General features: G+C 36.3%; 1 protein-coding gene across 1 annotated transcript; it reads right to left on the reverse strand.

Moving 5' to 3' along the window:
• Positions 1 to 209: 209 nt before the first annotated feature.
• On the reverse strand, positions 210 to 1,705 carry LOC131859539 (uncharacterized). The gene is made up of 2 exons (XM_059213434.1): positions 1,542 to 1,705; positions 210 to 1,334 (listed from the first exon to the last, which is right to left on the reverse strand). Exon 2 carries the CDS (start codon positions 1,301 to 1,303, stop codon positions 872 to 874), a length of 432 nt encoding a protein of 143 aa, XP_059069417.1. The 5' UTR covers positions 1,304 to 1,334; positions 1,542 to 1,705; the 3' UTR covers positions 210 to 871.
• Positions 1,706 to 14,361: the final 12,656 nt, after the last annotated feature.

The following is a 14,361-nucleotide window of genomic DNA, read 5'->3' on the forward strand; positions in this document are numbered from 1 at the left end:
ATAAACACCCAATAGCTCTTTCCTTAAAACAGAAGCACATCAAATTGCCTCACACATAATCATATAATACAATAGAATTCTAGATTGAATGTTCAAAATATGACCAAACACCTGTAGCCATTGGATAACATTTAGCATTCAAATTTAAACATGTTCATGTTCAATTTTAATTTAATGAGATGCAATGTATACATTGTTTTGAAAACTCAACTGAGAGAAAAGAATCTATAGAAAATTGATAACAAGCCACTACAACAATGATATCTACACTAGGAGACAACAGCTATTATATTATTCCTGGAATATCATTTAAGTCAGAATTGCACGGTAGCCTGCAATCAATTCCAAGAATGTTAAACAAGTAAATTGGAATTCAATGAATATGGTGTGAGTCAAACAAGTCCACTGAAATATACATAGCCTTGAAAACTGTCATCTGAATATGAAAACCGTCTTTCCAAATTGCTTAAAATTTTCCAAATCAGAGGGTCATAGAGGCCTTCAAAATCCCAAATAAGAGTATCATAGAGACTTGGAAATAATCGATTGGCTACACCTTATTCCCATACAAAATTCTAAATCACTTGATAAGAATAATGAGGTTGCTGGACTGGTAAAGATTGGAGGAATGTTAAACAAGTAAAATGTGGTAGACTGCTAAAGATTGCAGGAATGTTAAACAAGTAAAATGTGCAACCGTTGATATGGGTAGATCCTTCCCAAAAGTCCCCTTCTTATGTCATTCTCATACTCCCTTAATATAAGAGGAGCCCAAAATCCCTTGATAAACTCTTTGCAAGATTCTTGTCCCTCACAAGCGAGTTTTCCTTTAGCAGTTTTCTGTTCTCCCACCTGATTTACAGTTGGGTTGTTAAATATAATGAGGGTCGTCCTCTTCCTTATGGTTGACCCCTGATGTCTTCCTCTTCTTGCACCTCCCCAGAATCTCATCTGTATCCTCAATGCTCTTCTTGCACCTCCCCAGAATCTCATCTGTATCCTCAATGCTCTTCTTGCACCTCCCCTGAATCTCATCTGTATCCTCAATGCTCTTCTTGCACCTCCCCAGAATCTCATCTGTATCCTCGATGCTTTTCTTGCACCTCCCCTGAATCTCATCTGTATCCTCGATGCTCTTCTTGCACCTCCCCAGAATCTCATCTGTATCCTCAATGCTCTTCTTACACCTCCCCAGAATCTCATCTGTATCCTCAATGCTCTTCTTGCACCTCCCCTGAACTCTTCTTGCACCTCCCCTGAATCTCATCTGTATCCTCATGTCTTTCAACTCTACCAAATCCATCTGCAATCTCCATCTCCCGGCACTCCCACACCTACACTTGTTCATTCACAAATGCATTATTTGACATCTTCCCAACACCTTCAAATATCAATTTGCTCCCACAAACAAAAATAAAATCTACTACGGCTGATTTGCAAGAACATGTAAATATATATAGATTTTGTTGCTTTTCCTCCATCAAATCTCAACCGTCAGAAACATAACTTCCTAAATTCATCTGTCAGAAACGTTCATTCACCTGCTAAATTTGTGAGGTGTGGCAGTGGTTGATACTTGGCATTCGAATTCAGAAAGGCACAACGCAATTAGTATAAAAATCTCATCATTTTATATGCACAACGCTTTCTATGCAGTAAATTTAGCAAAACGGTGGACAGAGAATCATCAAAATTCCCCATCTGTTTCACTAAGTCTAAACTTCTATCGACTAATTAAGTCAGGGATAGGAAGGTAAAAAAGCAATTCAATTGAAAGACTATGAGAGAAGATAATGTTAATTTAAAATACATGAAAAAAAAAAATTTATTTTTTTTATTTATTTTTTTTAATATGGTAATTTGAAATCACTCTCAATATTTTACAGTAACTTCTCTTTATTATTATTTACATGGTTAATTCAAATCTCTTATATTTTTTAGCAACTTACTTCATGAATAATTAAGTTTTCAAGTCTACATTATCAAATATATTGTCATAAGAGCATTTTTTTTTGTTGATGTGACCAAAATGACAATAACCATTATTAGAACATGTTTCTCTTCCTAAATATATACTTACCATTCAACTATTTTGTTTCTAATTGTTTAAGATAAAAAATTTATAAAGTTTATCATAACTAAATTTTGTTGATTATAAAAGTAAGATGTTTGAAAAATAAAATAAAATTACATTACAATAAATTTAATAGAATAGATCTTTATTCATCTTTAATATTTAAAAATTGATTTTTTTATCTTAAAAAAATCAATTATTATGATATCAAAATTTATATCTGTATACACCTAAAAGTGGTCTAGAAATAATTGATTAAATATGCAATTATTTAATTGACAACCCTTACCAATTAATTAAATTCACAATGATTTAATTAATTCCCCTAATTTCTTCTACTTGTAAATAAATCTAAATGATTTATTTATATATTTCATTTCATATCCCCCCTTTTGATTAATTAATCCAAATTAATTGATTACTCCCCCCATTAAATTCAATTCTTCTACTCCCTTTAATTAAAGTTAGCAAATTCTTAATTTGTTGAGTTTAATTAACATTTTCAAATTTATTTGAATTTCTAAATTCAAATGAGCACATGGCTCCTAACTTCTAACCACCTAGCCTAACCACCTTCTAACCTAACCCATTCAATCTAATCATGGGTCTAACAAACCCTATCCCTTCTTTCACATCCTAACCTCCTTATCCTAACCTCTTGTGGGTTGGATATTCCCTCTTGGAGACACATGGCACATTTGCCACATGTCTTCTCCCCTTTGACACTTGCCTTCTTGTGGGCAATTTGTTAGAGATTCTTAGACACTTGTCACCACAGGGATGACACGTGTCTCTCCTTCCAACCTCTTTTCCAACTTCCTCAATCCTAGCTTCTGATATCTCCAAATCAAATCCTGGCCGTCGATTCCTACCACCTCATCTTTGGCCTTGGAAATCCTATAAATGCACCTCATTTTGATCAATCAATCCCCTTGCATCTTAGTTTAAATCTACATCATTACTCTAGTGAATTCATTTTGAGCATTTAGTATAGTTAGCATAATTTGAGTATCATATTATTATAACCTTGCATTTAATCTAGAATCATATAGCTACTCATATCTTGAGTTGTTATCTTGATGGTCATTGATTGATGCTGAGAGCCACCTACATACACCTTCAAGGTCCTTGAGATTAGAGGAAGATGGGACATTTCAAGAGAGCATAGTTTGTATTTCTTAATCTTCATTTGCTTTCCATTTTATCAATTGTCTCATCTATGTGTTTGTTTATTATTGACACTATTTTTAATAGCACATTATAGCTCCTCATTGCCTATCATTCACAGAATATGACGACATGTCATTGAAACATCCCCACAATGCTTCATTGCACATTGAAGTGCTTATTCACAAAACATGCGTCAAACGTGTTCTCATAGATGGAGGAGCGGGCTTAAATATTTGTGCATTGAGTTTAGTGCATGCTTTAGGTTTTTTAGAAGAAGCAGTGGATCCCAGAAAGAAAATAACAATCAAAGCATATGATGAAGAAGAACGATCCTCTAAAGGAACAAAGTTATTACCACTCAAAATAGGACCATTTCAAAAAGATACAGTTTGTCAAGTCCTGGACTTGAATCTATCCTTTAACATTCTTTTGGGTAGGCCATGGATCCATGATATGCAGGCAGTCCCTTCAACATATCACCAATGTGTCAAATTCCCCCGTAACAGACAAGAGGTAATAATTTCAGTAGATTCAACTCAATATTGCAGCAATTTGAGGCCAACTCAGGATGCCACGGTTCCTCACAACAGAGAAGCATTCTCTCCTATCACATCATCCTAGTAGACATTGTTGACATTTACCTTAGCAAGTTTTGATAAGCTGAAACTGAATGACAAGGGAACGGGAGAGTATTCTCTATAGGCTTTGCCACTTTCCCCAAGATCTTATGGAAAACCAACAAGTTCACAACCACAACTCCCACAAAAACCTCTTCAAATATTTGATGGAGCATTTGTTAGAGTTGGGACATTATCTGAAGAAATTGAGGACAAAGATGTGCTACAATGGCTATATAAGGACGAAGAAGTTCAACAAAAAATCTATAATGTTAGTATACCCACAGAAAAATATGGAAAAGGATTCAACATCCTACAAAAATGGGATACACTGGAACGGGTCCTGTGGGAAAAAGAAAAGAAGGTGTTCTAGAACATATACAACCTAAATCTCAGTTGGCTAAAGACAAATCAGGCTTAGGGTATGGACAAGTTACTCTGAAAGAAGAAACGCCTTCTAACAACAAAAAGAGAAACATGATAGAAGACAAGAGGAACTTGCAATCCAAAGAGAAAAAGAGAACAAGAGAAAACTAGAACAAGAGAACAAGAGAAAACAAGAAGAAGAGAACAATAGAAAACAAAAAGTAGAGAACAAGAGAAAACAAGAAGAGTTAGCAACACAAAGGGTGGAAGCAACCACTAATCAACAATAAGAACAAGAGGACATAAGACCACAACAAGAGAGAATCTCTAGTCAGCAAGAAGAACAAAATGATAGAAAATCCCAAGAAGGGTCAACTTCCAATCAAAAAAGACAAGAAACTGGTGTAAGGAAAAAAGACCTAATGGCAAGACTAGCAAAAGTAACCATCAGTCCAGAAGAAGTAAAATATGAGAGAAGAAAAATAATGGCAAAGAAATAGAAGAAGCAACCCACAATCTTTATGAACAAATCTGTAGATTACAAGCTAACAGTGAAACTGACTCGCATGAGTGGGAATTTAATACATGTTTTGAGACATCTTTTGAAGAGGCTTGTGATATAAAAAATGTAGATTGTGATGTATTCCATTTGTATGGGGGGCAAACATTAGAATATATGCCAATTGAATGGGGATCATAAATGATCTATTCTAACTTCACCAGAGTTAATCAAAGAGCGATTAGAAGAGTCTATCACAAGGAGAGTGATATCTTTAACTCGACCGAAATAACCAGAAACTTTGACAACTCTATCATGATCATTGAAGTTATGGAAACCAATCAACCAGACGATCCTTTACTCTTAATGTACCTAGTACTTATTAATTGGGAGAACACTAGAATCATTGAGATAGGTACCTTCCCAAATGACCATGCTATAGCCATATATCTCAATGTTGTTGAACTCGTAACACCCGAAAGAACTTCCACCATTGAATCTAATAACATGTTTTCTAGTTAGGGGGGTGTCAAATCTTCCAGTTGCAAAAGTGAAATTAAAGAATCAAAAAGGTCTAATGCTGAAAACCATTCTATGACAATATTAGATCAATCAAAAGATAAAAGAAAATGTGTATCTGAGGGTGAAACCTCTTTGAGGTGCCCAAAGATGGAAGATTTGACACCCTCCCAGAACACATTCAAGAGAGATCGGCTATCCTGATTGAAACTACAGAAGTAGTCAACATCGGTACTCCAAAGAATCCTAAGATTCTCCACCCTGCAGCATCTTTATCAGAACAAGAGAGAAAAGACTACAATGACTTCTTCAAGAGAAGGCAAATCAACTTTGCCTGGTCATATGCATATATGTCAGGACTAGATCTAGACCTCATCATGCATCACCTCAATATCACTCCAGGAGCTAAGCCAATCAAACAAAAACTCGCGAAGATACACCCTCACATTGCTCTTCTTGTCAAAGCAAAGTTGAAAAAACTATTGGATGTAGGATTCATAAGACTAGTCGCATATCCAAACTGGGTGTCAAATATAGTACGTGTGTCAAAATCAAATAAAAGTATCAATGTGCACGAACTTCAGGGACCTGAACAAGGCATGCCCAAAGGATAATTTTCCACTGCCAAGCATTGATATCATTGTAGATTTAACAGTTGGACATGAAATTTTTTTTCTGATGGATGGTTTCTCAAGATATAACTGTTACCTATTTTTGCTAACAAGCTCAATCAAGTAGAGCTTTAAAGTTTGATATTCGCAAAAGGTACATTCTTATTCTGTTGTGTTGCATTCATGTGTATAAAGAAAGAATGAACAAAAGATTACATTTCAATGCTTCTAGTTCATAACAGCAAAAGACAAAAAGTCTTTCTAAAAGAGTATTTTTATTGATATGAAATACATGTTGTCTCACACAAGCCATCAGACTGGCCTTTACTTCTTTGAAACAAAAGAAGAGCAACGAATACATGAATAAGCAAATAAAAGGCAAAATGCATGTAGAGGGGTAACCAGTCATTGCCTGTATGACTGGTTAAGTGTCTTGTTTCCTGTCTGAATTGGTTGTCCTTGTGTGTCCTGAGTCCTCCCAAGTGTCCAAGTTCCTGCATTGGTCATATCAATGATATTAGAGCCTGAAAAATCTAAGCAATGATTAGTTATGCACTCTACCTAATTATCTATATATGCATATATTAGTAGAACCCAATGTGCATCAAAAAGGGAAAAACCTGATCATAAACCATCAAATGCATGTTTTATCTAACTTGTTTGCTTCATGTGCAGGTACGGCAACAATAAATAACAGTATGTGGGGTAAAATGTGGCTCCCAAAATGGTTGAGCCCAACATGCTGACATATGAAAAGTCAATCAGTGCCATGATAGGGTCTCAAATAACATAGCATCTTTAAGGCATCACAATACAATCAACAAAAAATATCCATGTACCTATAGGACAGTACATATAGAGCAATGAATGGAGTCCCAAAAAGAGATCAAATAATCAATATGAAGCATGATCATGGCACAATAGTCAACAATATCAAAGAACAGTGACTATGAAAGCATCAATCAAAGAGAACAATCATGAAAACACCAATATTCATAAGGAAATTAGTGTTCCCAAAGAACAATGATAAAGGTTCTTACAACAATGAGTATACATAATGTTCAAAGTCATCATGCAAGAAATATTGAGTGCACCTAGATCATGTGAATAATCTCAACAATGAACAACCAAAAGTATCTAAAATCTCATCAGTTGTGTGCAATAGCAACTAAGGCATACATCAGTAGGGTAAAAGACATTGAGAGAAGTCATTATTCAGCTCTTAAGCATCCATGAGTAGCATATAAGGTCATTCAGTAATCTACGCTAAAGTACAGTCATGTGCTTTGATTATTTCTCAAATACCCAGATGCCAAATCGGCTAGTTTTTTCACATAAATTAGAAGAAGAGAAAAAAAACCCTGAAAATATCGTGAAAACCCAGTTCACAATTTTAAAAAACCCTTCACCAGTCTGAAAGGGTGCAAAGAAAGAGAATTCACAACCAAGGTTTCATTCTTGAACAACAAGATCATATAGCAGTGATAGCTACAATCAAATACATAGACAATATAAAGCCCTTTTTGCAGGTTTGAAACCAAAAAAGCATAATCATAGCAGATCAGAAAGAGTAAAAATGCAACAGTGGTGAGCTTACCATGCCTCTCTCTATTGAAATCCTTCAACAAATCATTAGAACAACAAAGTGCATTTGAACTCAAACTTCGGGTTTCCTCATGGCAGTAGCTTCCTCTTCTCAAAAATGCAAATGCAAATGATCAAGAGTTTTTCATTTTTGCTCCAGGGATGAAACCCTAAATATGCCTGATATGAGTTATAAGGCTTTTGCCTTTATTTTAGAATAAGCTTTATTTTAATATTTGAGCCATGTCATCATTTTAAGTGTTTTATATAAACACTTTAAAACTCCTTATTGTAGGCATTGATTTTCAAAAGATGTAGAAACTTTATTAAGAGTGATGATATCTATCACTTTAATAAAAGTTATTTATCAATGCAAATAGGAAGCTACGTGCTCTCAAAAAGCATGAGTCAAAAGGAGAAGACTGGATTATTTTTTAGTTATAATCGAGGTATTTAAGAGATAATTGGAGTTTCTTGCCAACAAGTGGAATTAAAATAGGTGATTTATCACCTAATTGTCAGTTTACTTTCAGTTTATGAGTCCTAGGGGGTTGAGTTTCAGTCTTGGAGCATTTTTACAGGTTTGACTCTTTGATTTTTTTAGTTTCATCCCTAATTTTGAGGGATTTTCAGTTGAATTCGACCCAAGGAGTTGTGTTTAGTTTGTCTACTCCTTATGCAATTTTGGAGGAGTTTTTCTTTCAGTTAGAGTCCTAATTTGGTGGAGAGATGACATCACATATTTTTGAGAGCCAAAATTCAAATTTTGAATTTTGGAGGTTGTTTGTATAAGTGTTGGTTTTTCACTCTATCTTCTAGAGTTCTAGAGTTTTGGAGTTTGTACTTGTTCAGCAATAGAAATTCTTGCTCTTGTAACTCATTACTTATGAGTATTTTCATATTTCTCATGAGTAATATTCAGATTTTAGTAAGCAGTTCTACACGTTTGGAATGCAAATAGCTCCCGATTCTCAATAAAGAAGTTGTTCTTCTTCTCATTATTCTATGTTTTTCAAGTGTTGTTTGTGAATTTTATGGTAAAATATTGTTTTATCATTTATTTCATCAAATTCCTTCAATGTTGAATGCTAAGAATGTTATGCCATAGTGCAGGTCTATGTTAATGTTTTCATTCTTTTGCATCAAAATTGTGGGAACCTCATTGTTCTCCTTTTTGTATACATCAGAAAGTCAGAGCCTTCCATAAGAATCATTTTTGCAGGCATAAGTAGCAAAGTTGTGAGATTGCATAGCTTCAATACTTGAGCATTTTTGTGAGTTTGTACGCATTTTAGATCATTTTAGTCATTTGTGGATCACCGTTTTAGCAATAGTTTCATTTTATGCATATCCTTCTATCCCTTTTCCAAGTTAGTTTTAAGTTAGTATTAGGTGATCAAATAGGAAGTCGGCCTATAATCTGGAGGTCTTCTCTCATAATAGGATACCCACAACCTCAAAGCAGTACAATGTGTCATGGGATTGCAGGAAATTAAAGCTTGCCTCGGGTGCAAATCCATGTGACAATAGTTTTTTGCACACCCAGTGGGACTGTTGGACTTTATGGTTCATAAAAGGCCATCATACATTGTCTTGGTGTGTGCAAAAACAAATTATCTTTCACACCTGACGACTCAAATCTTTGGTATTGTAGCAGTCCAACCTTCCTAGCTTATGAGAAAATACCAGACTAGGCAAAGTGCAATCTCAGTCAATCATACCCAGCTATTACCCCCAAAAAGGAGAGCTAGGTTAGTTAACAAAGTTCCAAATCCAGCAGTTGGTGTGCTTCCTGTTATTCCTAATTCTTACCCTACTATTACAACATATAACAATCTATTATTTGTAACTTCTTCCAATTAGAATACAACAAGTACCACTAGTTCCAGTAGTGATGCTACCTCTAATAGAAATATTTTCTCTTAATTAGCCCCCTAGTGTCCATCCATTTGTGCCTTTTAACCAAGGCAGTCATTTAAATTTGGCTCGGCATGATGATATACCAGTTGCAACACTAAAGAGTTTTACATTTTTCACTGGAGAGGATCAAACAACAGCCATTAAACATATCAGAGATGTGGTTTCCTTGTGCGGAGTGCGTCATATTATTGCAAAAAATGTTGCTTTCAGGCTTTTGGAAGCCTCTTTCAAAGGTAAATCCTTTCAATGGTTCAAGGGTCTACTTGTGAACTCAATAGCTACATGGGATGAGATGGGACAGCTGTTGAATCAACATTTTGAAGACAAGTCGGACCATCTCTCATTGGTGGAGCAACTCACTACCATCAAAAGAGCTCCACATGAGCATGTCATGGACTTCAACTACCAGTTTCAAAGGACTTGGAATAGGATTCCAGCATTAGTAAAACTTTCTAATGATTATGCTTTTTTGTTTTACCTAAAGGCTTTGAATAGTGATATTGCACTCATGATACAATCTATGGGGGGGAATAATTTACCAGCAACATTTGATGTTGTTGTTAGGGTTGAGAATAGTCTTATTCAAGTAGGGAAGATAGCACCTGGGCCTCCCATGCTAATTTTTACTGATATATTGTTGGCATATGATGAACCGTTATGATGATAATGTATGTTGTCATTGATGTCAATAAGTGCAGGTGAACCGGTATGAAGATTGGAAGAAGTTGTTATTGATGTTCAAGTAGGAGAATCGGTTTGAAGGAATGAAGTGAACTGGTGTCAGGGTTTCACTAAGTGTGACTACCGGTTGGTAGTCTCAGCTCTAGGGTTTCTGGTTTGGCAATCTATCTTGTGCGGTGCAACCAGTGATATTCTGTGATGAGTTAGCTAATAAATAAGGATGAGATCAAGATGCCACATCACTGTTGTGCACGTGAAGGATTTCCTTGAGGATCTTGCATGTGAAGATTGATTGCATTAAATGTCTACCTCAGGAATGAACATTCTTCTTAGCGGTATGTGAAGAGAGCATGATGGGTTACTAATTTCCATGTGTGGTGAAGAATGGACGATGCAGAATGACTTGTGATCTGTTTGAGATTTTTTTATTCTATGCAAACTGTTTGAACGGTCAGGATTGGACCACTTGTAATTGTAAACCTAAAATGTTTAGGGTTTAGGGTTTATGCTACCGACCTAATTGTTATCTATAAGGTCGATGATGTTTGTTATTGTAAGTGTTGGCAAATGTTGTGTTTGTATCCGAGTGATGAGATACTTGCCAGACCAGTGAGTGGAAAACTGCAGAGTGTGATTGCAGAGTAGAGGAGTTGAAAAGGATATGCCTTAGCAAGTAGTGTTGATATCAGATCGGAGCTTTACCTGTTGTCTTCTAACCATTTCAACAGTTGGAAAATCCCTTTATCGGGTAGCTTTAACAGGCCTTTTATAGATCCTCTAACCAGGTGACTCAAGATAATTGAGTTCTTCAAATCCTCTAGCGAGGTAACCTTTAATAGGGTTTCAACTTTTAACATATTATATAGCCATCTCTTAACCGGGTGATCTTTAACAGGATCGGTTCCTAACAAAACCTTATTGTAAAGTCTTTAACTGGACTAGGCTCCTAACAGAGCGAGCTTCAAAAGAGTTCAAAAACAAGCTTGTGGGTATTCATCCCCACCGTGGTTTTTCCCATTTGGGTTTCCATGTGAAAAATTTGTGTGTGATGAGTTGTGCATTTTTCATGTGATGATTGAGCAGTCTTTGTTTAGGTGAATATGCATGCAAAGCTAATGGTTATGGTATTACTAATACAACACATGCATGAGTATATTGGTGAAGTAGTTATCAAGTGTTGAATGTTATTTGAAGTATTCAGTTTTACTAGTTTAGTTGTCTGAACTCTTACTGTGTTTAACTGGTATTGTCATGGTTAAGTTCAGTGATGAAGACAACTAGTTAGCATTGTTTTAACTTGATAAGTTGTTGAGAAGTTTTTGTATGTCCTAATTCACCCCCCCCCGCCCCCCGCCCTCAGTACCAATTAGGGTATTTGTTGTTCATCATTATTCATCAATTGGTATCAGAGCAACTCCAAGTCCTTGGTGATATAAGCTTAACCGCTTGAGGTAAAAGATCCTACTTTAATGATGAAGAGGGAAGGTCCTAAGTTCAATAGAGATAACTTCAAAATATGGAAGGACAGAATGAAGATTTATATCAAGATTTTGGGTGCTCAACACTGGATCTATGTTGAGAATGCCTATGTAATCCCCACTGGCACTCTAACCGATGATCAGAAAAGAGAGATTCAATAAAATGGGCAAGTCATGGAAGCCCTTATTAGCAGCATGTCCAATATTGAGTTCATTGATGTACAAGATAAGGACACTCATAAGGATGTATGGGATACACTAGAAACCATTTATGGTGGTGATGAGCATGTCAAGCAAGCTAAGGAAGAGAGCCTTAGAGGAAAATTTGAAGACATGAGGATGGTTGAAGGAGAGACCATTCAACAATATGGCATAAGGATCAAGATTGTGGTTGGAGATATCAAGAGCACTGGTGGAACAATTGATGATGCCACCGTTGTTAGTAAAGTTTTGAGATCATTGTTACCGGTCTATGCAATCAGAGTTGCTGCTATTTAGGAGCTAAGGTCTATCGACAAAACCAAGGTATCCTTAGACTCTATCATTGCAAAGTTGATTGCATATTAGTTGAATAGCTATGATGATAGTGTTCAAAAGACTGAGTCAACCTTCAGAGCATCTGCTGCACCAACCAGAAAAGGAAAAGAAGTAAGAACCAGTTATGAATCCAAGCAATGCAGAGATATGGATGATGAAGAGATTCTGATGGATTTTGAAGCTCTTCTTGCCAAGAGACTTCCAAAAGGCACCAAAAAATATAGAGGTAAGCTTCCTTTAAAATGTTTTTCCTGCAATTTAAGATAGGACATATAGTTGTTAAATATCCTAACAATGACAATAAGGATAAACCGGAGAGGTTTAGAAAGTATAAAGGAGGAAGTTGGAGAAATTGTCTTGTTGCAGTGGATGAAGGTGTTACTGATGAAGAATCTGAGGATGAAGAGAATGAGGACATAGTGTTTGTAGTTGTAAAGGAAGAAGTGTCTGACAAGAAATCCCTTGTCTCTTGCATTGACAACTCTAATGAGTGGATTATTGATAGTGGGTGTTCTCACCACATGACTGGTGACCAGAGAAAGTTTCTATCTCTAGAAGAATATGATGGAGGTGTTGTCAGGTTTGGCAACGATGCACCATGCTTGGTGAAAGGTAAAGGATCCATCTCACTGAATTGAAAGAGAAGTGTGGATGATGTCTACTAGGTAGAAGGTCTTAAGCATAACCTTTTGAGTGTTTCTCAGCTAAATGGCAAAGGACTCATTCTAGAGTTCAAAGGTGGAGTTTGCAGTATAATTGGAAAGAGTGGTGAACTGATGGCCACCGATAAGCAGACCAGAGGTAACTTGTTTCGGTTGAATGCCAAGATTAGTCAGCGTCTAATGGCGAAGTTTGATGATAGTTGGATATGGCATAGGAGACTTTTTCATATGAATTTTGACAATATTGTAAAAGCCAGTAAGATCAATGCAGTAAGAGGATTGCCTTTGTTGAACAAACCAAAGAATGCCAACTTGGGAAGATGTCTTCCTCAACTTTCAAAGGTAAGTCTTTTTTAGCAGAGAACTTACTTGATCTTGTGCACACCGATCTGTGTGGTCTAATGAAAACTAGAAGTATTCAAGGAGATAGGTATTTCATGATTCTTACTGATGACTGCTCAAGAATGATGTGGGTCACATTCTTGAAAGACAAGTCTGAGGCATTTGGAAAGTTCAAAGCCTTTAGAGAATTAGTGGAGAAGGAAAGTGGTCAAAGGATAAAATGCCTAAGAATTGATCAAGGAGGTGAATTCACTTCTGATGAATTCAACAAGTACTATAAAGAGAATGGTATCAAGAGGTAGTTGTCTACCTGAAGGAAACCACAATAGAATGGCATAGCAGAAAGGAATAACAAGACTGTAGTTGAAGCGGCCAGAACAATGTTGATCCAAGGAAAGGTTGCTCACACTTTTTGGAGAGAAACGGTGAGCACTGCAGTCTATACTATGAACTGGGTACTCATCGAGAAAGGTAAAGTTAAAACCCCTTATGAGTATTGGACCGAGAAGACTCCCACTATGAGTTATTTTAAAGTATTTGGCAGTAAGTGTTATATCAAGAGAGGTGAGCATATGAGGAAGCTTGATGCTAAATGTGATGAAGGAATATTTCTGGGATATTCCACTAAAAGCAAAGCTCTCAAGTGTTACAACAATAGGACTCAAAAAATTGTTGAGAGTATCAATGTTAGGGTTGATGAATCTCCTGAGAAACCTGAGGAAACCTGTAGCGAGCAAGTGGAAGATGAACCGGGTGTACACTTTTGGGAACCGGTTAAGAAAGAAACAAGCAAAGACCTCAGTGTTCCTATACCGGTAGAAGCTGCAGTAGGTGAAGAAGAAGATGGAGAAGAAGAAGAAGAAGAAGAAGAAGAAGAAGAAGAAGAAGAAGAAGAAGAAGAAGAAGAGGAAAAGCAAGCAGAACCAGCTACAATCATTCCTAGATATGTGAAACTACATCATGATCCGAAGCAGATCATAGGAGATAAAGATGCAGGGATACTCACAAGAAGAAAGGTGAAAGAAAACTCTTGCATGATTTTTGAATTTGAGCCTGACCACTAGAGAGGCACTTATGGATGAAGATTGGATAATGGCAATGGAAGAGGAGGTGGAATAGATAGAAAAGAAAGCAACATGGTCTTTGGTACCCAGACTAGAACATAATAATGTCATAAGTACCGAATGGGTCTTTAGGAATAAGTTGAATGAAGAAGGCATAGTTGTAAGAAACAAGGCAAGACTTGTATGCAAGGGATATGCTCAGGAAGAAGGAGAAGACTATGGAGAAACCTTTGCCCC

Source organism: Cryptomeria japonica, chromosome 10, assembly GCF_030272615.1.
Source record: "Cryptomeria japonica chromosome 10, Sugi_1.0, whole genome shotgun sequence".
Classification (NCBI taxonomy): Eukaryota; Viridiplantae; Streptophyta; class Pinopsida; order Cupressales; family Cupressaceae; genus Cryptomeria; species Cryptomeria japonica.

Coding starts and splice junctions, on each gene's coding strand:
- LOC131859539 (XM_059213434.1), bottom strand. CDS start 1,303: ATGGATTTGGTAGAGTTGAAAGACATGAGGATACAGATGAGATTCAGG.